We start from the raw sequence: 24,318 nt of genomic DNA on the forward strand, positions 1-24,318 counted from the left end.
ACAAAATCTGAAAATGGTTGATTAAAACACTGTTGCTATCTAGGTTATCTCAGAGATAAAATATTTGTTTATTCCAGATTTATATATCAGGTTCAAACGGGGATTTGTTGAACCATTGTGCTTATCAATTTGTATTGTAATACTTGCGAATAGAGTGTAGATCAGGATTTCTTAACCATGGCTCTTTGGGACACAGAGCAGTCTATCGGGGTCCACAAGCATATCTTTTTAATAATAGGTCAGTTAAACTTCAATTTATCATTTCATAATAACTTTTTTTGTGACAATAAGTAAAGTATTTTTTAAATTTGTGACAAGCGAAGGCCAAAAAGTGTTAAAGGCCCTTGGAATGGGGCCACGGCTCGTGAAATGTTAAGAAACACAGGTCTAGATTGAACAGAATTTCCACTACTTATGTTATCCTAATTGCTCAAAATAAGCCTAGTTTATTGAAATTAGTAAAGCTAATTACCACACAAAAAATTAAATAAAATGCATAATTTTTGGTACCTCTTCTTTTTACATAAGTTATGCAAATCAACCTAAAACTTCGCTGCATCCTATTTGTGTTTTTTACATTTGTTTTATTTTTTATACGATTATACTATTTACATTTAACTAACTGTGTTGTGCTTGGGTTATAATGTAGCTTGCTATTTTAAATTTCAAGTGCAGTAATAATATAACCAAGTTTCTTCTAGGGTACTTTTTATTTTTATATTGTTTTAAATTGTGCACGTTTTGTCTGACTGTTGTGTTTTATATTGCAAACTCTTCAAATACAAAGACTCTTCACCACTGTTGCCTATTTTAGAGATTTCTTTATTCCAGATTTTTATATTTATGTTGTGGATCGATTTACTTGATTATGCAAAGTCATTTATTTTGTAAAACTTGTTTAGAATTATCTTTACTGACATTAGCAACAACTAGCTTTGGTAGTTTATTTTTAACTACTACTGTTTATCCAAGCATTTCTCAATGTCTTAGCCATTGTACTTTAGAGTGTAGGTATTAAATGTTTACCCTAGTGAAGTTCGAGTCAAGTAGTTAAAAAAAATAAAACGTTAACTATTAAAATTAGTAAACTTGTCTAAATATGAGCAACCAAAAAAATACCAAAACCAAAATATGACGAAAACCTCAACTATTGAGGGTTAATTGTTTTAATTTAGATTCTTAACCTAAATTTATAAAAAAAACATTAAATAAAATCACTTAATTTCAAGGTAATGCAGTTGACTAAATGGATTCAAGACATTGTCCTTCAGACAATTCATTTTCCCATAACGACTTATGTCAAGTCAGTTAAAGCAAAGTGACTTCAGTCGAGTCATTACAACACTGGTAAAAAAATTTCAAAACTTCAAAAAACACCCAATCTGTTTTCAATGTTATTTTCGTAAATGAAGTCTTTGCCCTCAAAATTACCAGATCACCATGTTATTAAACAGGGAAATTTTAAAGATAAGCAAAATTTATTTAGGAAAAATATAAGGAAGAGCAAAGAAATAAGCAAGCAGGTGCTATTGAAGAAACTTGAAAGTTCTCTTCAATTTATTGAATAACCGCTAGACTAGGTAATTAAATAATCGTTGTTGAAATCTGACCTCACCCGTAAAATAAAAATATTAAAAGCAAAATGTATTCGACGAAGAAAAAGTTCAACATAAGCTAAAAACAACAGATGAAGAAAAAATACCAAAATTGCTCGTTTTTATCCTAGCAAAATAGTTGCAAATGCACACCACATTTTAGTTGATTCATTTTCGGCGTTAAGCAAAGTAGTAACCGTTACATTTTTGCAGTTTAAATGATATTTAAGTTGACTATATTGTTAAAAAAAATAACAAAAAGATAGTGAAAAGAAGAAAATAGGGTTTGGCAAGATTTAGGCCATGTTTGGTAGCGGGTAAACTTTAACAGAACACGACAGGCAGCTCTTTAGGGCTTGTGGCCTCTTTTGGCAAGAAAAAAGCTCAAGAAGAAATAGAAATTCATTTTCCGATTGAAAATCAGAATGTGTAGGGCGGGGAAAAGGCTGTAACCCGGTAAACGTATCTGGCCACAAGACGATGGCGCCGTCCTCTTGTTGTTTCACGAATTTCGAAGTTCACAACGTGCTCTCTGACATCGTCTAGCGGACGTAGCAAGATCAGTGCTCCGGTAAGCGGGTCCAGTTTCTTTGCAACGAACCAGTTGCGATGGGCAGCCGAGCCGATTGAAAAGCGATTTAAGTTCGTGGACGCGCTGAAGATATATATCATAAAAGAGGTTGGACACAATAATGGTGAAATTCCCACCGTACGTTTGTAGTTAATCTTAAGACGCTATTTTAACCGAAAACTCTCAAACCTATGGGTCGCGAACCAATTTTATTTTTAATTTGGTTGGGTTGGGTTGCCGGCAGCAGTAGTTTACATGGTTATGCTTATTGAAATGGGTTCTAGGCAAAATTTAAAAAAAAGGAAGAATACGAATAATGTCGTATGTTAATTAGTCAAAATTAGTGAAATTCGAACTATTTATAAACATTTTGTCGGGTTTCTTGTACTCATAGTTTAATCTTAGAAGAGATGATATTAAAGTTTACCTTGCATCTGCCTTAGTTCTAAAAATCTCCACTGGATAAGTCAGGTTAGCTGGAAGATCTACGTAATGATGCGTGATTGTCACTGGCAGCTTCTGACACTTGATGTTTCGACATGGAATCTTCTGGCACACGCTGCAAATAAGGTGTTTAAAGCGTGTTGTAATGAATTAAGTCAATATTTTCAAATGACTTGGGTTGACATGAAGTTTTTTTATTGAGACATTTTTTTTAAATGATTGATTTATCCTAATATTTGCACAAAAAGCAATTAGATTTGCACAGAAAACAATTTGATTGTTAATGAAATGAAGTCATTACTATATGGTAAAAACAAGCAAAATTTATAATATTAAAAAAGGATAAAAAGTATATTTTATTTGGTTATTTGTGAAGTTTTATTTTTTTTTTCCGATAGATTTACATTTTAAAATAGAAACCGCTGCGTCACATTGTAAATCATGGCTACAATTTCTATATTAATTCGGTATCAGATTACCAGCGATACGAGCCTAGTATCGGACGAGTACAGTTACTACCACTTGGCATCGGGTATCGGGTATTGGCTTGGATATGAAATATCAAACATCCTTAGTAATATGGTTGAGCTAAAATGCTTACAAAGACGATGTGACGGCGTAGCTTCGAGGGCAGTTAACCCGCACGCATTTGTAGGAGCCTCCGGTGTTAAAGCAGTGCTGCCCAGAAGTACAGTTGTGGTCACCTGAAAGAAAACGAGAAATACTAAATGCTGGGGGCGGTAATTTTTCTTGTACTTGACGAGGCCTAGTAAAGTGCACCAAGTTGAATGCCTTTAATAAATCTTGCATTTTAGCAATTGCGAACCGGCATTTTACATGCTAAACTAGACTTTTAAGAGTGTTATTAATTTAGGAATAATTGGAACTAATTGTAAAGTCGTAAAAAATGGTGCTTCCGAGTCCAACGTTGCCCAAGCTTACAAATTTTACTACTACAAGATAGGCTAACATGTTTTTTTAAATAAACTGACAAAGTTTTAACTTGGCGAAGCCATTTGGGCTGTTTTTACTTTCGTGGTGTAAAGTGATATTTCTCCTAATTTTGTCTATACGTAATCATATTGCTTGCTCCATCTAATTTAGGGGATTGAAATGCGAAATGGGTCTCGAAATCGACCGAGTTCATTGGTCTTTAATATCCCAACGTTGACCATATAATGCCAACGACCTGACTTGGTATTTCTGTGCTTGTACATGTCTCATTACCTGCCATGCATTCGTCTATATCGAGGCAGTCTCTTCCTGTATGGTCGCTCGCATAACCGGGAGGGCAAGTGCACCGGAATGACCCCGGCGTGTTCACGCAAGTGTGACGACAAGCGCGGTCAATGACCTTGGAGATGGCGTGACGTTTCGTCAGCAAACCTGGAAATGGCAAAAGTACATGAATAGGGCGATATTTGTCATGTAAGGGAATTCCAGTTTACATGGCAATTTCGATATAGTTTTAACTGTGCTTTTGCCCTGGTTGAGTTGAAAGTTCGCTCATATAGGCCTATGGTTGTTTTTTAACCGGTTTCTGTTTTAAGCATTTGTGTTTTGGGTCATAAGTGTATGAATGGGGCGATATTTCTCATGTAACGCAAGTTAAAGTTTATTGATAGGCCAGACACAATACCCGATTAAATCAGGGATTATTAAACTATATTACTGATTTTTACAATTCGAAACGTTTTTCACAATGTCAGTTTGTTTTTTCATCACGTGATTATTTCCAACGTATGACAAAGTCCTAACTACACAGGAATTACGACAATTAGCAGGCCTATACAAATATTTTGATGCTAATTTGTGAAAAATAGCAATTTTTATCAATGTCCAAACTACTGGACGAAAATTTAAAATTCCTCCTATAATTATTCTCAGTTCTTTAGAACCATTGTATTTCAAGCTGTTGCATATACGTACTAAAGAAACAAATATTCAAAATATCGACGTTAAAGTCTTTTTCGCAGCAAACTTTTTACTTTTCGTTATTCGTTGAAAATCGGTCACAAAATAAAACAAAAGTGTAAAGCAATCTTACGTCAGTACCTACGTCATGAGGAATTACGTCAGTGGCTGTCTGCGGCCAGTTGCTGCATTCGTCTATATCTAAAGAAAACAATAAACCAAATATAAACATTTTAAGGCTTAAGTAAAGCTATCACGATATCCATATACCACGAACTGTACAAAGCTATACTTAATTCAAACGGTATATAGTCGCGTTTGCCCAAGAGGCTAAAATATGTAATCATTTAATCAATTGTAAAATTGTTCTTTCGGCCAAATTTTTATAGAATTACCAACGTTCTAATCGGGCAATCTTCTTAATGGCAATATAATTGCAACTGTAGGCGAAAATTTTACAATTAAAACAATGCCTGCATGGCAGCAACAGCATATTCATTAAAACGGAATCTTCTAGCACACAGAAAGTTGCGTCATAGCCTTAAGTCATAAAACAGTTCTCAAAAACACGTGTTCTATTTGTGAGGTTGAAACCAAAATAAATCATTGGTTTTATGACCAATCATTTACTTTGGATTAGGCCTGCTATAGCGATAGTTTGGTCTGATATTTGATAAACTTGCAATAAACTTATTTCAAAGAAGACTAACTTAAATGAAATTTTGCAATGACTTGTTAAATACACTGGCCTATACCCAGCAAACATCGCTCTTGCATTTCAGATACTATCTCAACATAAAAATTCATTAAATTTTGGCAGCATAATGGTTGGAGGTTTTAGTAAGAATATCAAAGCCCGTACAGAAGTATAGGTTTCATTTTAAACGTTTCAAATAATTCCTTTGGAATAAGATGTTAATAATGAATAAAGAGTTATTCGAAACGCCCAAAATGCTACCTATATACTTCTGTGTGGGCTTTGATATTCTTACTACAACCTCCAACCAATGTTGTTTAAGGAAACTTGAACGCTAAAATTACCGAAGCAAAGAACTTGATTGCCCCCCTTCTTGAATCCAGGGTCACATTTGCAAACCTTCTTTTCACCGCGTGTAATACAGCGAGATAGTCGCACATTACCAGTGAGGGAGCTTTGTCCTGCAAATGTAAGTAGCGTTGGATTGATAATAATAAAAACAAAGAAGTCAAATATATTTAAAAAAATCAACAGGTTTTTGTCACGAGTAATTTGACTTTTTAATTTGTCGATTAAATTTTCACGACAACCTTTAGAGGAAATCTTTGGAGGAAAGCATTCATTCAACATGAAAAAAAAACAAAAAAAAACAAAAAAAACATCAGTTTAACTTTATGTTTTAAAAATACCTTATTGCAAATTTAACATTACGCTTGGCTGTGGCTTTCACATTATAAAATGGTCCATAAAATTGCCTGGTGCATTTCCCTGCGAATTTTTTTTCTGCAAACTTGTGCGATCAGTACACTCCAAAATTCATTGAAGAATTCAAATCAAGGTTTCTCTACTTACTCGTTTCGCACTTTCTTCCACCAAACTGCTTTGGGCACTTGCATGAAAACTTTTCGCTCCCCGGAATTCGAGAACACACCCCGCCGTTTTGGCAATCCAGATCAGCACAGGCAATGATTTGGTGTTTCAGCAATGTGGTCATGTCTACAATATAATTCATCATTAACTTAATGAAGTTCTAAATAAAATCAAAAGCTTGGATCTTGCAGGTTTCGAAGGTTTCTATTGTTTTAAACCTGTTTATAAAACCAAAAATATTACATTTGCTTTCGAAAGTCAAATTGAGTTCTTAAACCCAAAAAAGTACACAAATTAGCAAAATTACTTGAGAAACAACTTGCCTACGCAGGTTTCCTCACGAAAATTTACATTTTTCTTGCGAATGTCATATGGAGTTCTAATACCCTAAAAAGCTACAAAAAACAGGAAAAATGCTTTATAAAATTACTTGCCTACGCAGGTTGCCTCTTCTCCCGTCCAACTTCCATCTGATAAGCAAGTTCGAGTTTCGGCGCCGTTTAGGTGAAATCCGTCGTTGCAAACGAAAAATAGACGGCTTCCGGTCAGCTCGCCAGCGCCGTTGGTGTCCGAAGAAAGACCAAGTATGTGACCGTTGACTGGCGCTGTTGGAGTTGTGCAGTTGGCTGAATGAAAAAGGAAACGCCAAGTTATCTCGCAATTCATAAAGTTAAGTGGGCTGGCCTTTAGCCCAACCTGTCGCTTTTTGAAAAGTGCTATTTTTTATTCTCGTCCGTCTTTCTATTCTGTTGTCTCAGCGTAATAATAAAAAACTAATTTACTCTTTTTTAAACATTGAAATTGTATATTTCAACAGGTTGGACATGACCACCGTGCTATCTGAACTCCACTAAATCGAAACTAAACAAACTGTCATAGCATTTCAAAGTGCATACTGTCAAGTCGCTTATAGATTTATTGTACATTCACATAATTTAGCATAGTTCGCTTTCAATAAAAGAGCTTACAGCGCAGTAAAAACGGGTCTCGCAAGTAAGGCATGCATCAGTTGACTGTAGTCTTTAATCCAACAGCAGCGTGACACTATATAGCACAAGAGCGACTGCGATGGAGATTAGCCGAGTCGAATGTCGGCTATTGCCAGAACGGCCACGAAAGGAAGTGAGTATCTATAGGTGAAATATTTAACACTTTACCAGGCGAACACGCTATAATTACAAGCACAAACAAACATGCGTCGTTTCTCTACAAAATTTAATTACTCTTGGTAATCTGTTTTCTTCTCCTAAAACGAAAAAGACAAAAGAAAAAAATTGAGAATAATAGGTCCCGTGTTATTCTAAAGACAGCATTTCTTATGAAGGTTAAATCATCTGCCTAAATAAATATCAATTCGTTTCGTACAAAACCTCTGAATTTCTAGATCGGTTTAGTTTGAACAGTGTGTTTAACGGAAAAATAAATTATACATAGATATTCAGTGTTTGAAGAAAATACCTGAAGTGTAAACGTAACATGAATCTCGGAAGTGCTAAAAACTTTCTAACTTGGTTTGGTTGAGTGATTCAGCAAACAAACTGAACAATTTGATTATTTTGAACAACGATTTAACTTTCTTTATAGATAAGTCAAAAACAACTTTCAGTATAATGTTACGACTTTACTAGTAATTCTAGAAAATTACCTAGGCCTCCTGTAAAGTCGCTGTGAGTTCTTAATTTTCGGGCAATAAATAACCTACCAAAGAGAACTTATATTAAAGACCACAACAAGAAAACCCAATGTACAGATGTATTGGTTGCAAGAGTAGAAAATTACCACACCACAAACAATAATGACACTTAGACACACACAACTACTTACAAAGGCGACAGACAGAGCATAATGAAACTTAAAGTTTTACTCGCTAATTTCACACCTACACCCAGACGTCTCTCTCCGCTGTAGGCGGTGAGCCGCTCGTAATATACGCTAAAACAAAACTCCTTTTCACGAGAACCGACGCGCTCCCGGAAACCCCAGGCCTGCCTTACAGGGCGGCCGTTTCGTGGAAAGATAACATTGGGCGGACCTTTTAGTGAGAAGTTAAACCGCGCCGGAAAACAAGAGATAAATAATCGTGAGATTTGCAGAAATGTTTGGAGACAGGAAAAAACATGTCCAAAGTCCAATTAACGGCGAACACCACAGCGCACAAGAATATTACGTTAATATACAATTATACATGTCTCGAAATGCGAAAACCTAATTCCTAGCCCTACATTTAAGAACAAAGGCGCAAAATTAATAATGAATATTAGAATTTACAGTCGGCGTAATTAGCAACCGGTGATAATTTTGTAGTGCTAATTAAGCACGTAACAATAATGATTTATGATTTATGTGTTAGATTTTTAATAGATTTTCTAATGTTTGTAATCAACAATTTTATTTTGAAATATGAGTACGAACGTATCTCAAAAGCCAACTGAGAATCAAGAGATTCGTTAGAAAATTGCAACTTGACAGTGTCATAAAGATTTGGTCATTTATGTTTTCAGGGTTTATCTTTTGTATCTGTTTAAGGGTATTTTCTCAACGGTCTGCTTTATTTTTTTCAGGAAAATCCGCGATTTCCTCAACAACCTCCTTCACTCTTCTGGGGAATTCCCCGATCTCGCGCGCCGAGCTTTCGATTTCCTCGCACATTCCAGAAATTTCTTTGACGGCGGCCTTGACCTTCTTGGCGGGTAGGTCCCGGATCTCGTCCACTGCATCAATGACGTCATGCTCAAGGCTAGAGACCTCCTTTGTAATCTCCTTAACTTTTTCCCTGACTTCCAACAAATCATCCACGGACTTTTGTGCGTCTTCCGGAAGCCGTAGAACTCCTTTCATGGCGCTCTCGAGGCTGGAGGAGGATTTTCGGATGCTCAATTTCAGCGCCTTCGGAACAGAGTTGATGTTGCTCTCCAACTGGGTCACGTGACGCCTGACGCTGTCAATCTCGTCGAAAACGCCCGAAAACTGCTCAGGCCATTTACCAAGCTCTCCTCCGTTTTCGCTCAGCTTTCCGGGTATTTTAAGCATCTCGGCTTTTACTTTGCGCACGCCCTGTTCGATGCTGTTATTTTCGGTTCCAACTTGCTTGAAGTCTGAAAACGTTGGGAATATTGGTTAATCGTTCTCCAACCGCTTCCACGTAGTTTTCCGGCAGATGTTTTAGTTGTTCTCCGAATGATTCAAGGTTGGTTCCCAACTCACCAAAGCCAGCTTCAATCATCAGAATCACCTTGTAGATCTTAAATACTTTCGCCGCCAATGATTTGATCTCTTCTGGCAGCGGGACGATGTTCTTAACAACCTCCACAATCCTGTCGGGAACGCTCAGCACTTTCTGGCTGAAGTTCTTCACTTGTTCTTCTACTCTAACCACTTCACGCGCCAGCTTCTCGATTTCATCTGGGATCGGAATTATCTGATCTGCAACTTCGACGATTTTTACCGGTAGTTTGATAACCTCGTCCACTGCTCGATCCAGTTGCTTTTCAATTCGCTCAATTTCTCGAACTGTCTTGTCGATGGCCTTCGGTACGATTCTAATTGTCTTGCCAACCTCTTTTACAAGTTTTTCAAGCAGCTTAACGGTTTCTTTAATAACCTTTTCAGGCAGCTTAACGGTTTCTTTAATCACCTTTTCAGTAGTTTTACCGACCTCTTTAGGTAGCTTTGCAGTCTCTTTAACCAATTTCCCCGCAGTTTCAGCGATTACCTCAGGGGCTTTGGAAACCTCGCCAACCAGCTTTTCAGCAGTTTTAACAACTTGTACAGGTGCCTTTACCGTTTCTTTAACTACACTCTCCCCTGCCTTTACCACCGACCTAGGTGCCTTGGATATTTCGCGAACGATCTTTTTAAACATTGTGTCCTACAGTGGTGAACAGTCAAATATTGGCAAAAAGCTTTTAATTGTTTCGTTGGTCGACCTCGAAATGTTTTGACAAACAACACTGAAAGCCTTTGTGCCTATTGTAATTCAGACGACTATGCATTGCTGGCTGATTTTATTTTGTCTGTTGGGTGTTATTTTGTTTAGTAAGAGCAGACTTCGTGGCAAGCAAGTAATTTGATTCCATACGAGTATTTCCCGCAACTAATAACATTCATATATCTATCAGGTTTCTTCAATACAGAAGCGAAATATGTAAGATAATAATAGATGTTTGAAATTTAATACCAGTAATATTGCAATGTTGGTGATGGCTGCTTTGTCCTGATTGTATTTTTCTGACGTAAAAAATGAAACATATTGTAACGTGTCGTTTAATTATTGTGTTCGCGACACGCGACTTGCGTCTCGTTGTTCCACGTTGTGTGGAATATAAGGTCACTTAATTAAACTACGCGCTGCTGAGAGCTTGTGGTTTATGAGTCTACAAATGGTGACCCCGACGTAAACTAATCTTTTTATGACGGATTCTCACACAACGTTTAGCAATGGCAGCAATTTGAACAAATATTTTGCGAGGGTCATTGATCAACAGGTTTATGGCAGCACAGCAACCCAATATTTAAGTTTTTTTGCGAAGTGCAAAAAAGGCATACTGTTTTGCGTTTATCATTTTCCAAAAGTGTTACTAACATTACAATTGCCTTGCTGTCTGAGTCGGCAATGAAACTAACTTAATCAAAAACGAAATCGGGCACATTCTAAAAAATCAGAAGTGCAACATGAAAGTAAGAGCCGCATAAAACAGGTTAAGAGCCGCATGCAGCTCGCGAGCCGCGTGTTGGCCACCCCTGCTCTATGGTAAAGAATTCTATGGAGTAAAGATTGATCGGAAACTACTGAGACCTGCTACTCACTTTTATTTTCGCGTCCCTCCACGATTTTTTCTTCCACCTTGTTTGCCAGATGGTCGAGCGACTCCATGCGGAACTGCAACTGCTCGATACCCACCACTATGCGGCGCTCCTGGCGGGTGAGCAGCCCTTTCATCGAGTCGATGTTGCGCTGTAACTTGTCCAACATGTCGAACTATAAACGTACAGCAAACGGTTAAAATTCAAAGTGCATTGTTTGCAGTATTAAAAATAAGAAGTAAAAGAGAGAAATCAGCTCTTAAAGTAATCTGGAAATCAAGTGGCACTGTTTAACGACAAATTGTATTAAAATCGTGACAAACTTTTGCACAACCGTCAACCGTGCCTTGTCAGGTCAAAACAGAAAACCTGACAAAAAACGGTTGTGCGAAAGCTTGTCAAGATTTTAATACAATTTGTCGTTAAGCAATGCCGCCTAATTTCATATTTTGGGTGAGACAATTACGACCATCACTAAATATTCTCAAGGTGGAATTGACCGTGTTTAAATGCCCAAAGAACCCATCCTGCGATAAATTGACATTTAAATAAGTTAACATCTCATTACGGAAATGTGCGTTTAAACACAATCAATGTTTTTCGAAGCGAGGCAAACATTGTGTATGAGCTAAAAAGCCACATTTACCTTTTAAACGTTCACAAAATGCTAATAATTAAACTTTTTACGGGCGCTGGTTGATTTTCTACGTCTAAACACAAATTCCAGGCACTGTGACGTCGACAATTAGCATTATTTAGTTGGGACAAAGTAATAATGCTCCTTTAAATCCGTAATATAGGTTTTGTCTTTTCCTTTATGTCAAAATTCTTATTCTAACCATTGTTATGTCTCAAAATATTGCGATAAATATAAACAAAATTTTTTTGGCTTTCGGCAGACCGCTCTTTGAAAAAGCAAACGCGGTTCAAGGTTTATCAGTAGTGCTAATCAGATAATCCAGTGCGAAAGCTTAAACACGGACAAACGTGAGACTCGGTATCGTGGCATCTACAGACTTGTGGGCGACATAACCCAAGAAAACCGCGATAACAAGGAGCATTCTAGAAGTTGGGGGTCTGGGAGCGGGCATGGCCACGCGCCACCTTCCTAAACTACGTTTTTTGCCGTTTTAACTCCCCAAAAGCCAAATTTGTTGTCGCGCTTTGCCTAAACCTTAACACCTTTCAAGTATGTCCCATTTTAATAAAATCACTTTAGCCCAAAGCCGTCGTGCGTTTCATCGCACCTTTGAAAAAAATTTGGTAAATTGAACATTATAAAGGTCGTTTTTCGCTTCGCGAATGGATAACACCTTTGTCAATCTGAAAAATTTTTTAGATTTATGGGATACCACCCAGATTCTTTCAAATCCCCCATATTCTCTGTTTGGACAGGAAGTACCTACCACGACCATTAGGGATGGATTTCTACAGTATATAGGTTGTGGCCCTCGAACCAAGTATTGTAGATGTCTGGGAACCCACTTGAACAAATTTTCTCAGGCTGGCTATGGCTCAAAGCTGACAAAGTTATTTTTTCATTGCACCATATTATGACTAAGGATGATCAATACTCCTGGTTAATGTGTTCAACACGCACTGCTTTAATGATCCTGTCAAATTCCATATCAAATGACGTCATTACCAGATTAAAATGACAAAAGTATTCCAACATTGTGATTTGAGTGCACATACAATGGTAACAAGTTGATAAGCAAACGGTGTCAGCTTTAAGAAGCTTCATTTTTTAATGTTAATATAAACTATCAAGGTAGATCAGGCTGTTTGATCGCATACCATACACTTAAGCTTTTGCCAATTTGTCATAGGTGCGACATTTTGTCGGTTTTGGTAATCTGCTTATGGCTCCATTAAAATACATAGGATGAACGGCAAACTGCTTGATCGTTTCTCGAACGTTTAAATTCGCAAAATGGCTCATATTTTTGCTTTTGAAGGACTAAAACATATTAATTTGTGTTAAGTTGTAATGAGTCTGGCTAAAAGCTTACGAGTAAATGCAAAACAACAAGCGTGCTGTGACCTAGTCAGGTGCGCCTTGGATGTGAACTCTTGGATTCGGCTCATTTAAGCCGGAAACACTTCAATCGACTGGTATGAGGTCAAACTTCAAGAGTAAGTCGTGTAAAAGATCAAGCCCATACGGTGCTTGGCGGGCGCCCCACGAATTTAAATTAGCAATAAATTAGAATCCTCTATCGCATTACAAGTACTCGGTAAAACGGTAAGGAAATGGAAATCACAGCAACATTATTTTGAATCTTTGTATATGGCCGTATTTGTCTAATTCTAAATAGAGGAATCAGGTGGCACTGTATAAAGACAAATTGTATTCAATTCTCGACAAGCTTTCGCACAACCGTGCTTCATCAGGTAAAAGTGTAAATGAAAACAATTAAAATGCACGTAAAAGCACAGGCGCAAGATCCACAAAAAAGATTTTTGCGTCAGTAACACGCTTTTGCGAGCATGTGCCTGTGGATATGTTAGACGTCACCATTCTTATCGCCTTTTACTTGCGCCTGTGCTTTTACGTGCATTTTAATTGTTTTCATTTATACTTTGACCTGATGAAGCACGGTTGTGCGAAAGCTTGTCGAGAATCTAATACAATTTGTCTTTATACAGTGCCACCTGATTCCTTTATTTTTTTGAATGTTTGTTTAACCTTGGATATTCCTGATCGCAGTTTTCGTCGAGTAGGCATACTAAACGCGAATTTTTGATTACATTGAATTCCGTTCAATTAGACCCTGAAGTTCAAATATGTTAATCATTATTTGGTATAAAGCCAACCATTAATGCAAAAACGCTTTTGGGAAGAAAAAGTGGTGTGCTTCAAAGGAAAACTGTCACTTTCCCTCCAAAAAAATGCATTTTAAAGAAGTACCCAAAACAATTCAAGGCAAACCGAAGGTTTTTTTACAAAAAGGCTTTTCAAGTTTAAAATGTAGCAGTAATAGAAAGTAAGGCATATTGCAGAAATATAGGCTTATATATACAAAAAATGTAGCCAGGATACAATTGTAGCCTACTGCAAGAAAGATGAAACGTTTCCATGAAAATAAAAATGCAGTTTAGGAATAAACTTCCGCTATCACAGAAATGTGTTTTACAGGTAATCACATAAGTTTTCGGTAAAATACGTTTTCAACACAAAACGCAGAACGAAAGAGCTCTTAATGGGAACTCGCGGTTTCGTTCGACGCAAACGATGTCGGTAAAACCGCGCTCTATTCCAAGAATAAGAAACTTGTTTTGCTGTTCGTGAGCCCGGCACTGGCGAACGCTTGACCTTCACGAAGCCCACGAGGCCGTTCAAGGTCGAATATCGTGGGTGCTTACGCAGTTGCGGATCACGAACCGCGAGAATTGATTAGGCGAAATTTTTCGGCGCACCGCGCCATCACGTACAACAGACAGGAAGTGGAAAAACTGTGACGCTTTGTGTTAGGTTTCAAACAAAAAAAAAACTGTAACATTTAAAAATCTGCTGTGTTATTTAATGGACTGACGAAGGTTTCCAGGAAACATAACAGCAGTTCAGGAAAAAATGGGTCCTTTTTCGACAAAACTGGAGCAATTTAAGAGAAAGTTAAGCCATTTAAAATTGAAAACAGCGTCAAACACCAATTCTGAGCAACAGACGCACCCAACAATCTTCTTTAGGGCAACTATTGTTTTCGCCTGTAGTTGCAAGAAGATTCCCTAATAGGTGGTCGAAACGTTAACACATTATTATTTTTTTTGCCAGAAGAACAATTGTGCCATTAAAACCATGCCTGGCAGCAACAGCATATTCATTGAAAACTATATGTTATCTTTTAAACCGAGCCTGTTTTCAAAGGAAAATTGTTTTCCGATTCGCGCCCGACACTCGGCCACGGCGTGACCTTGGAGATTCTTAAGAAGCCGTTCAAGGTCGAATATCGCGCAGTGTTTACGCAGATGCGGATCAAAAACCACGAGACTTAATTCGGGCGAAATTTTTCGGCACACCGCGCAATCACATACAAAAGAAAAGCGAAGTATAAAAAACTGTGACGCTTTATGTGAAAAGTGAATTAACCTTTTCGAAAAAAACAAAAAAAAATGCAACTGTTTCAAGAAAAATAAAGCTGTATTGTTTAATGGACAGACGAAGGTTTCAAGGATAAATTACAGAAGCTCAGGAATAAGCAGTGCCTTTTTTCGACAAAACTGTAGCAATTTAAGAGAAATTTCAGCCATTTTATAAGAAAAATTGCGCCAAACGCCAATTCTCAGCAAATACGCCTATTTCGGGCGAAATTTTTCGGTACACCGCGCAATCACGTACAAAAGACAGCCAAAGTGCTTCATGTCTGGATTTTGCAACGACTGCATTCTCCATCGGCATTAATTCGCCGTTGGCCCCTCAACATGCCTGACGCAAATAGATCTTTGGTTTTCTAATCCACCAAAAAATCGCGCTCGTATACCCGATCTGTCGGCTCAGCAGAATTCAGCTCCCGAGCTGTTGTTTTTTCTCGCGTACTTGCGAGACCGCAGGACGCCCGACGAAAAGTGCAACTTTGGTAAACAACTCGCATTTGGTAGGAAATTTAGGTGAAGCTGACTACGATCACGTGGCAAAAGTGCTACGTCACAGGCAAATGTAACTTCGGAAAGCAGTCTAGACTCTGAGACAGTGGTTCTCAACCGGGGTGCCGCGGCACTCTAGGGTGCCATTTTTAACACTTAAGGGTGCCGCGAGATATTTTAATTCTTAATGATTCCAATTTTTGCTTTATTGGCGAGCTTCTTGATACATTGTTTTGTGCACGATAAAAGTGTAAATATTTTCAACCTTGTTGCGCCGGTAATGTGCTGCTTCAATCTCGTTTATTGTAACGTGACAGTTAACCACTCAGCAAAAATACGAGCAAGGGTGCCGCAAACTATTTACATTTCTGTGGGGTGCCTCAGGCCAGAAAAGGTTGCGAAACACTCCTCTAGAGTCTTTGATTTAGTTCAGCTCGATTAGAAAACAAAAGAGACTGCTGACCTTGCAAGGAGTTACAATACACAATTCTAGTGGTAAAAATGCACTACAAAAAGCATGGGTGACTGGGTGTGTTCGATTCAACCATCCTTCTTTAGGGTGAATGGCACCGGTGTCATTAACGTGTCAGGTTTAACAAGCAGATATAGTATGTTTGTGTAAATTCTTATTTTGCAACAATAAAAAAGCTTGTATAGAAGATCAACTTCATTCATGTATAAAAAATAGTTTTCCGCTTATTATGACATGATTTTTTGTATTATTGCAAACAAGGCCAAATTGATTTCTTTTTTTATGTAAAATCCGGTGTTTTAGAAATTGCGCCAACGCTTCCTCATATCCATTGTAGATACATTATGATTAATCGTCGGCAAAATGCAGAGTTACGGACTAATATAATTATGCAACTAAAAAGAAGATGTTTACAGCCGATTTATTAGGACAAATTACATGCAAAATGGCAAATCTAGTATTACGTTTAAAAAACGAATTCAAAAAATCGTGTTTGTCTACTATTATCTACTATTTTGCAAAGCGATTTAGAAGTCGAACGCCCAAAAAATCTTTCCACTGTTTTCGCATAGTAAAAAGACTCAGTCTTAGAAGCGTTCTTGCGTGAAAAAATCGACAAATATTTGTCCAAAGGAAGCAAAACTCACCCCTTCCCCATACCTATAGGAACTTGATATTCCTTCACTCGATGAAATGCCGAAAGTCAGGGCTAAGACCCCGTACGTAAACAGTTGGTGCGCGACCACCTTATGCGTGCGTTCAGGCCTCAATGAACATTTAGCGAACAGAAAGACACAGTAAATAAAGCAAATGTTAGGAGGCATTTTTTTCATTTGTTATAGATAGGATTTTAAAATTGGATGCAAATGCGGCCGTTACCAAAAAACGGAGCAGTTGGATTTTTCCGTTTTTTAGCCTAAAAACAAGGTTCAATCGTTCGCTTTTGTTATCGTTTTGGAATTTGTTTTCAATTTCAGAGACGAAAATACTGCTTTTATTCCCCATGACACGATGTCGTGAAGTTTTAACAAGAAAAATACCTTGAGATGTACAGCTCATCAATATCATACATTAGGGTAGGGTTTCTCAACCCTATGTTTATTTAACTATTGCTTGGGTAAAATGTCACCCCAATTAATATCAATCCAAAAATAAAGTAAAAATAAATTAAATTGTCGGGTTAACAGGCATTCGACAAAATCTGCATCTACCAAAATCCCTCAGGCTTGAATTTCCGAAGTTAAGATTCAGATACAATGTTAAATGTTGATAAAAATTGCGAAAAAATTCGAAAAAAATAAACGAGAATCCAAAGGCTCCACAATCGCATGCGCAGCATAATATAGAACGGAACGCCACGGTTAACGGCAATTATTATTTATCAACAAAAAATAGGTTCATTTACAGATGCTAGTAATCTTTAAGACCAGTGGTGAAACTGAGCCGGAACCGAAACGGGTCGGAATGGCGTTTGGCAAAAAAAAAACTTTTGTGAGCTAAGAAATCCTTTTATTTATACCAGGCCATCCCGCTATATCCCTCAAGCTTAAACACAGATTCCAGGCGCATATTTGATCGAAAGGATAACGTCAGGTTTTCGAAGGTTACTTGACTGTTTTAGGCGTAACTTTACGAAATCATCTCTGAAAATCTTCATGCGTTTTGTTAAGAAAAAAATTTTATCGTATCGGACAATTTTTTCAAAGCTGGTCTCGAATTTTACCACAACGCACATTATTTGGGAAGTTTGGTTAGGGTGAGGGTTAGCCTTTGGGTTTGGGTGAGTTAAGCAATATTATGAAATAATAATACTTGACCCACCCACAACCAAACGCTAACCCTCACCCTAACCCAATTTCCCAAATAATGTGCGTTGATTTAATAATTGTTGGAACACTGTGGTAGGATTCTCGACCAGCGCCAATAATTTGTTAACCCTAATTAATACAACTGCAAAGTGTTTTTTTAACGCAGAATGTTGTGCCGTATTTTTTAAGCATCTTCCTACCTTTGAGTGTTTCTTCTTGCCACCAGGATGCGCAGAAGACACCACGGAAAGAATCAAAATCACCGACAGGATTAAAACGCGAGAAGTCAACATCTCGATTGAACAACGCCAAACACCGAATCCTAATGAGACTAAAGTGCTTGAAGCTTCGGAGGTGGTCCTCAATTTTTTGCGTTTTTTCCCGGATCGAACTGCACACAGCTCTTGCTTTGCGTTCCGCTTTAATCAGCTTCTCGAAAGCGGAAGAAAAAAACACACCAGAATTCAAACTGGTTTGCCTTCTTCGGCGCGCTTTGTGTTACGTCACAATTGCCGGCGCTTCGAAAGAGTGCCGTGCGCGATTTTTTGCAGTTTTCGTTTTCGCTGAGCTCCAGATTTTTTTCCGTGAAAAGGTGTTTTTTTTACCAACACAAGACTTATAAAGTTCCCTAAAGCAAGTTGCATTGTATGTACAATTTAAATGAATTTTAAACATTTTTTTCAAAGATGTTTACACAGCTGTTACTACTTTATGTACAATTTTTGTTTTATATTTTCTTCTCCTTTCTACGTCCAACATAAATTAACCTCCAACTAGACTTGTAGATAATTACTAGATAATTCTAGTTTTCTAATTCATTAAATTAGAGCAAAATGCGGTTAATTCTAATTCTATTCTAAGTTGTGAATTGCTTGTGTGCTCTAATTCTAATTCTAATCTAATTCGGATTTTACCAAAAATGCTACTTTGTCCAACTGAATTTTTAGTCTCTCAACTTAACGACAGAATTTCAATTATAATATTTTGGGTCTTGTATGTATTTTTACAGTCTAAAAAAAACAGCACACACATAACTACCATTCGCGTTCTTATAAGAATAAATTGCAATTAAATTAAATTGATTGTATGTGATTCAAGTTCAAATTCTAGTTGAAACTTCATATTTTAGGAATTCAATAATTCTTATTCTAATCTAATTTGAGAAAATTCAAAACGATCTAATTCTAATTGTAATCCAATTTAGAAAAACTGAAATGCTTTAATTTTAATTCTAATTTAATTTTTAAAAACTAAAATAAATCTAGTTGTCCATGTCTGCCTCCAACTAATATTTTCTTAATTTTATTTTTTTAATTATTAATTATGAGTACTAAACTCGACATTCGAAAAACGTTTTGATCTTAATGCCAGAAAAATAAATCCATTTTACCGCACTACAGCCAAAACGAGATTTAAAAATCTAACATTTTGCGAGATTAATTGACTTAAAAAACGTTTAAATATTTTTAACCCTCACACCTTATCTATATACTAGAACAGGGGTTCCTAAACTTTTTTTAGCGCAGACCCCTAAAAAATGTTTCTTCTTCGCGTGGATCAGTGTAGGCAAGATTTTTAGAGATGTATAGGTAAGGAATTTTAAGAGTCAAAAACGCTTTATTTAAATTCAACACTTTTCTTAATGATTACTTTTCAAATATACACTAATAGTTTTCAATTAGGGCTTCATGGACCCCTTATAACTAGTCAACGTACCCCCAAGGAGTTCATGTACCCCAGTTTATGAAGCCCTGTGCTAGACAAATAAAAATGCAAAAGCAGCATATTTACAACAACAACAACAGAAACAAAATTGCATATGAAAAGTCTACAGCCTAAAAACGAAATGCAAGATTTGCATAATGTCTGTAGTGCAAGCCTGCACTATAATGTATGTGTCAACACGCTTGTAGGATATAATCAACTATTTCAAAATGAATTAAAAGGTTAAAGATATTCACAGCAACACTCAAACCCTACCAACAGTTTTACAGTTGTCAAAAATATCCTTCACTGAATATTTTGCACGGCACGTTCGTTTAGCTTTTCTCCTAACACTCAGGATAATATCTGGCTATCGATCTATCAAATACCGAGAACTGCATTTTAACGGGGTTCGCTGGAAGATTAGTGACTTCCCAGCTACTGTAGTACGATTTAATAAGTTTTTATTTGTTGCTTAGCATGTGTTTCAACAACAGAATCTTGCCCTCCGACCGAACACATAACAGAAAATATACATAAATGGGTAACGCTACATGGTTTAATTAAATAAACGAATAGAAACAATAATAGCTTTTGAAGAGCACCGCTTCGAATAACAATCAGTCAACAAAGTCTAAAACTTAATATAAATATGCATTTCACGCATCATGATTTTTATTCTTTATTCCTTTTTACTTTAGTGGTGGGCGTTAAACGCAGCTTATCTTTGTCCGTGTTAGTCTTGGACATATTTTATTAATTTATTTTACATTTTTAATATTTTAATATTTTTTACTAATTTTTTGTATAGATAATCTGGTGATGCCAATCATGTATTTGCGAAAAATGCATATTTCTATTAAAGAGAATTTCCTTGCTGACTGATTCTTGTTCGAAGCGGTGCGCTTTTCAAGCTATTATTGTTTCTACATGTTTTATAATTAAACCATGTAGAGTAATTTATATATATTTTCTTGTTATCACACAAGTATTTTCTCCCTAACTTTAACCATAGACTGCCATTTAATAAGTGCCAATTCTCATACTTAACTATACACGTCAAAGGGAAATGACCTGCCTTAGAGCAATTGTTATCACCGGTATTAAAAAAAGCTTAAAACAAATTAGGGCGTAAAGTACATCACTGGTTTTCTCAAAAACCAAGCTTCGCCTTGTCTAGCCGTTCTCAAAACTGAACTAAACTTTCGGAAAAGCCGCTAATTACGGCAAATGTGTATTTTAAGCAAAAGGCTTAGCGCTTCTTAAACAGGTGAAAAAGATGAACCGAACCAAAACGTAAAGCGGATTCAAAAGGCTTGACTGTTGATTACAATTGAAACTTTAATGCAAATCTCAAAGGTTAAAAGCGGTCCGCTTAAAATACTTTAGGTTAGAAGAAACGTATAATTAATCCGATCTAACGGTGAAGGCGAGGTTTTTTGACCTACTTTTTCTGAAGCATCCCTTTTATGACTGAATGCTTCGTTATTTAAGTTGCTTTTAAATATTACTTGGTAAACTAACCAGTCGGACCTCAGAAAAACTGAATATTTTATACCAGGGATCGCCAAATTACGGTCTGTTGGATTAATTTTGTTGCCCGCGGCATATTTACCTAAATGAAGATAAGATTTAACATAATTAAAATGTTAAAAATGCACTAAATTTAAAAAAAATATTTAAATCGAACGACAATTTATAATAAAGCTTGCAACCATTTTGATAAAAAAATATTAGGTTATCCTTCATTTAATGATGCATAAAAGTTAACAAAGTTCGACATAAAATTTTATACCAGGTCCGCGATCTCCAGTCCTTATTCTGCCCTTTATGAGAATCTTTGTGACTTATGGTCGAAACCATGCCTTCAAAAGTGAACAATTGTTTCAATTTCTGCTATTAAATACACAGAAATACATATTTTTGACAGCGATTCAAATGCCTCCTTTTTCCCTATACCATAAAGTCACCTGTGCTTCTATACAAACAGTTTTTAACTGTGGATGAAGACCCAAAGAGCCAATTAAAAATGTACAGGTAGTTGTATGCTTTTTGCACGCTGAATCCGTATCAGTCGCTTTATTATTTCACCCTTGAATTAAATTTTTATGACTTTTTTATTATTATTTAACTTTATTCATTAACCGATCGCAGAAAATACCCCGCAAGGTCTTGGTAATATCCATAGTGTTTTTTCGGGACAACAAGATTAAAATGGTTGGGAATAATTAGTAAATGATCTGGTCGTTCTTAAACTTCGTGAGATGCTCGTTGGTCACTAATTACATGGTTTATTTATTATAAGGAGTACCCTAAACCAAAACACCCATTCTCAGAAAACTCTTTAAAACTGATCATTCTTATTATTACGCTTACTCCAACCATTATGCTTTGATTTTTTTTAATTAATTTAGACTTGTTTAAAGTTTAAACCTTGATAAGAAAGATATAACAGCCCCAATGGGAGAACGTTAACGATACGCGACGTACGCAAAACCAGAATCTTGTCGTTAAAAAGATAAAAAAATAGATGGATAAAATTATCAACTGTGTTCGAAACATTTTTTTCCGAATACCTTTTCATGTAAATTCGAAAGAAATGGCAACAGGAAAGTTTTAAAATATAGTTTGGTTTCCTGCGCTGATTCACCTTCTAACTTGGCCGACGACCAGCGGTCGATTTTTTGTGAGCGATAACGCCTTAACCTAATATGCGACATATGCTTATAGCGATGCTGTGATTGCTGGTTCGCCTGCAGGCTGCATTAGTCAACAGTTTGCCGGACTTCATACAACCGCAACAAAAGTAGGTTTATTTTTAACCGGTTCGGCAGCTATTTTTGTATTAGAGCAGTAAAGCGTCACACAGTGCCAAAATAAGACAAATCTTCGATTTACAGGGCAGCAGGATAATCGGTACAAGAAAGGTACAAATTCAAGACGGTTATGCATACAATCTGTGGGGGCGTAAAGCATCAAGATTCAAACCGCTACCAAAGCATATTTATTTTTATTTTTTTTTTACCTGTTCGCCAGCTATTTTTGTAGTACAGCAGTAAAGCGTCACACAGTGCCCAAATGGGAAAAATCTTCGCTTTACAGGGCAATGCAACCAGGGCAATCGGTGTTACACAAAATGTTTTATTCGTTTTGTTATTTCCACCATTGCGTTTTCACTTGCTTTCTCACCTATCTTCACTCTTGCGGCATTTTTCATTTCATCTGTAGGCCTATTATTTCTTATATTTTCGCGTTTTACATTGACACTTTTTTACCTCTGGCCATCTCCTGCACTCACAGTCACAACCTTTTTCACATCATTAGACTTGTGGCAAAAAATGTGGGAAGTCAGAGGGAACCATTCAAAATGACAACTCAACGTTCGAACCTTTTTGCGGGCCGCATACCGTTTACGCCTTTATTATTTCCCATGTGTTCGAACTGCTTTAATACAGTTATTCGACGCATCGTGTAGCGTTCAGGTATCCAATGCAAGGCTGTTAAGTAGGGATCTTGCAGTTCGGGTGCAACACTCGGTACAAGGTAAGTACAAATTCAAGACGGCTATGCAACAAGCAAAGCATCAAGATGAAAAAACAAACAAGATTGCAACATGATTGACGTTACTACCCACAATGCAGTATGCTGGCTGAAGTAGGGTCAGTATAACAAAACTCGAGTCCAACCTTCGTGTAAAAAACACATTTTGCACAACCAAGGGTGAGCAAAAGCGCTGGGTGCGAAATCAAAGGACTTATTACTTTGCAAGCTTCAGTAGTAAACTGGCAAATCGTGCGGAAAAAAGTCAAGAGTGAAAAAGGAAAGATTTAAGCACTTCAAAGAAAATAAACTGGTTAAACTGTAGCTGAATTCTTCGTAAACCTATTCTCGATCAATTGAAGAAGATACTCTTCTAGTTAAATGCAAATACACACAGTTATAACAACGAATGCTTTTATGTCAACATTTCAGTGTAGGTGCGTCTATTTGGACTTGCAGTGACCTGTTTTTATGCAATTAATTTATAAAATGCAAATCTGACAATGTTGACAATGAATACAGATTTATTTAAAACGCTGGAAAATATCCATACACTTCTTTATAAGCGTCTGTGTTTATTCTATGATCTCTGCTCTAAAATCTGGCATTAGTTTGCTGAATGTATTAGTGTACTGTGGTAGATTATTTTTTTAATGAAATGGATCAATGTAAATCGAGAAATTTTGAAGATCCTCTATAGCAGGGTTTCCCAAACTTTTTTGGACCACGGACCACTGTTTATGAATCTGTTATTTCGCGGACCGCAATACAAAGCCAAAAATAACACACAAAAAAACTGACGAGACGGATGCGATTGGTTCTTTCTGCATACATCATCAATACGTTATTTGTGTTTTATGTGAAACACCTGTATTTTTTCGAATGGCGATAAGCATATATTATTACGTCATAGACGAGGAATACGAGAATTTTTCGTAAACAACTTTTTGACTACAACGAAGGCGCAACATGTAAGATTTACGTTACTGGATAGCAAAAGCTTTCGAAATCATTAAGTTGTGAATAACTGCGGCAATTATCTTTGAAAGGGTACGTACTTTACCACGTGTATGTGTGACTTTTTAATTTCTTGTCATACCGCCACAGACCACCTGTGCAGTCGTCGCGGACCACAGTTTGGGAAGCCCTGCTCTATAGTCCAGCGTTTCTCAACCGGTGGCCATAGAAGGTTGCTAGGTACACCGCGAGCAAACGGAAAAAACATGTCGAAAAAAGTTCAAAATTAATCGGAATAAGACTTTAATGGACAAAATAACGTTTTTGGTCTCAATGCTGGAGTCTCTTTTAAGATATGC

At 36.8% G+C, this 24,318-nt stretch overlaps 2 protein-coding genes across 2 annotated transcripts; both read right to left on the reverse strand.

Moving 5' to 3' along the window:
• Positions 1–1,350: 1,350 nt before the first annotated feature.
• LOC146166582 (fibulin-7-like) lies at positions 1,351–18,170 on the reverse strand. Its single transcript, XM_083388804.1, has 10 exons — positions 17,959–18,170; positions 10,898–11,069; positions 6,526–6,717; positions 6,074–6,217; positions 5,566–5,682; positions 4,666–4,725; positions 3,838–3,996; positions 3,212–3,314; positions 2,594–2,725; positions 1,351–2,250 (listed from the first exon to the last, which is right to left on the reverse strand). The coding sequence occupies exons 1-10, from the start codon at positions 18,049–18,051 to the stop codon at positions 2,016–2,018; spliced, it is 1,407 nt and encodes a 468-aa protein (XP_083244930.1). The 5' UTR covers positions 18,052–18,170; the 3' UTR covers positions 1,351–2,015.
• Positions 9,159–10,004, reverse strand: LOC146166583 (uncharacterized). The gene is made up of 2 exons (XM_083391053.1): positions 9,726–10,004; positions 9,159–9,692 (listed from the first exon to the last, which is right to left on the reverse strand). Exons 1-2 carry the CDS (start codon positions 9,951–9,953, stop codon positions 9,159–9,161), a joined length of 762 nt encoding a protein of 253 aa, XP_083247179.1. The 5' UTR covers positions 9,954–10,004.
• Positions 18,171–24,318: the final 6,148 nt, after the last annotated feature.

This window comes from Ascidiella aspersa, chromosome 1 (assembly GCF_963924565.1).
Source record: "Ascidiella aspersa chromosome 1, kaAscAspe10.2, whole genome shotgun sequence".
Lineage (NCBI taxonomy): Eukaryota > Metazoa > Chordata > Ascidiacea > Phlebobranchia > Ascidiidae > Ascidiella > Ascidiella aspersa.

What these genes read in the sequence shown, in the direction of transcription:
- LOC146166583 (XM_083391053.1), bottom strand. Translation starts at nt 9,953, where the DNA reads ATGTTTAAAAAGATCGTTCGCGAAATATCCAAGGCACCTAGGTCGGTG. An exon ending in TCGGTAAAACTACTGAAAAG is followed by an intron (nt 9,693 to 9,725) that starts GTGATTAAAGAA and finishes CTGCCTGAAAAG; the next exon opens with GTTATTAAAGAAACCGTTAA.
- LOC146166582 (XM_083388804.1), bottom strand. Translation starts at nt 18,051, where the DNA reads ATGTTGACTTCTCGCGTTTTAATCCTGTCGGTGATTTTGATTCTTTCC. An exon ending in CGTAATTCCTCATGACGTAG is followed by an intron (nt 3,997 to 4,665) that starts GTACTGACGTAA and finishes TGCCATTTCCAG; the next exon opens with GTTTGCTGACGAAACGTCAC. An exon ending in TATAGACGAATGCATGGCAG is followed by an intron (nt 3,315 to 3,837) that starts GTAATGAGACAT and finishes GTTTTCTTTCAG; the next exon opens with GTGACCACAACTGTACTTCT.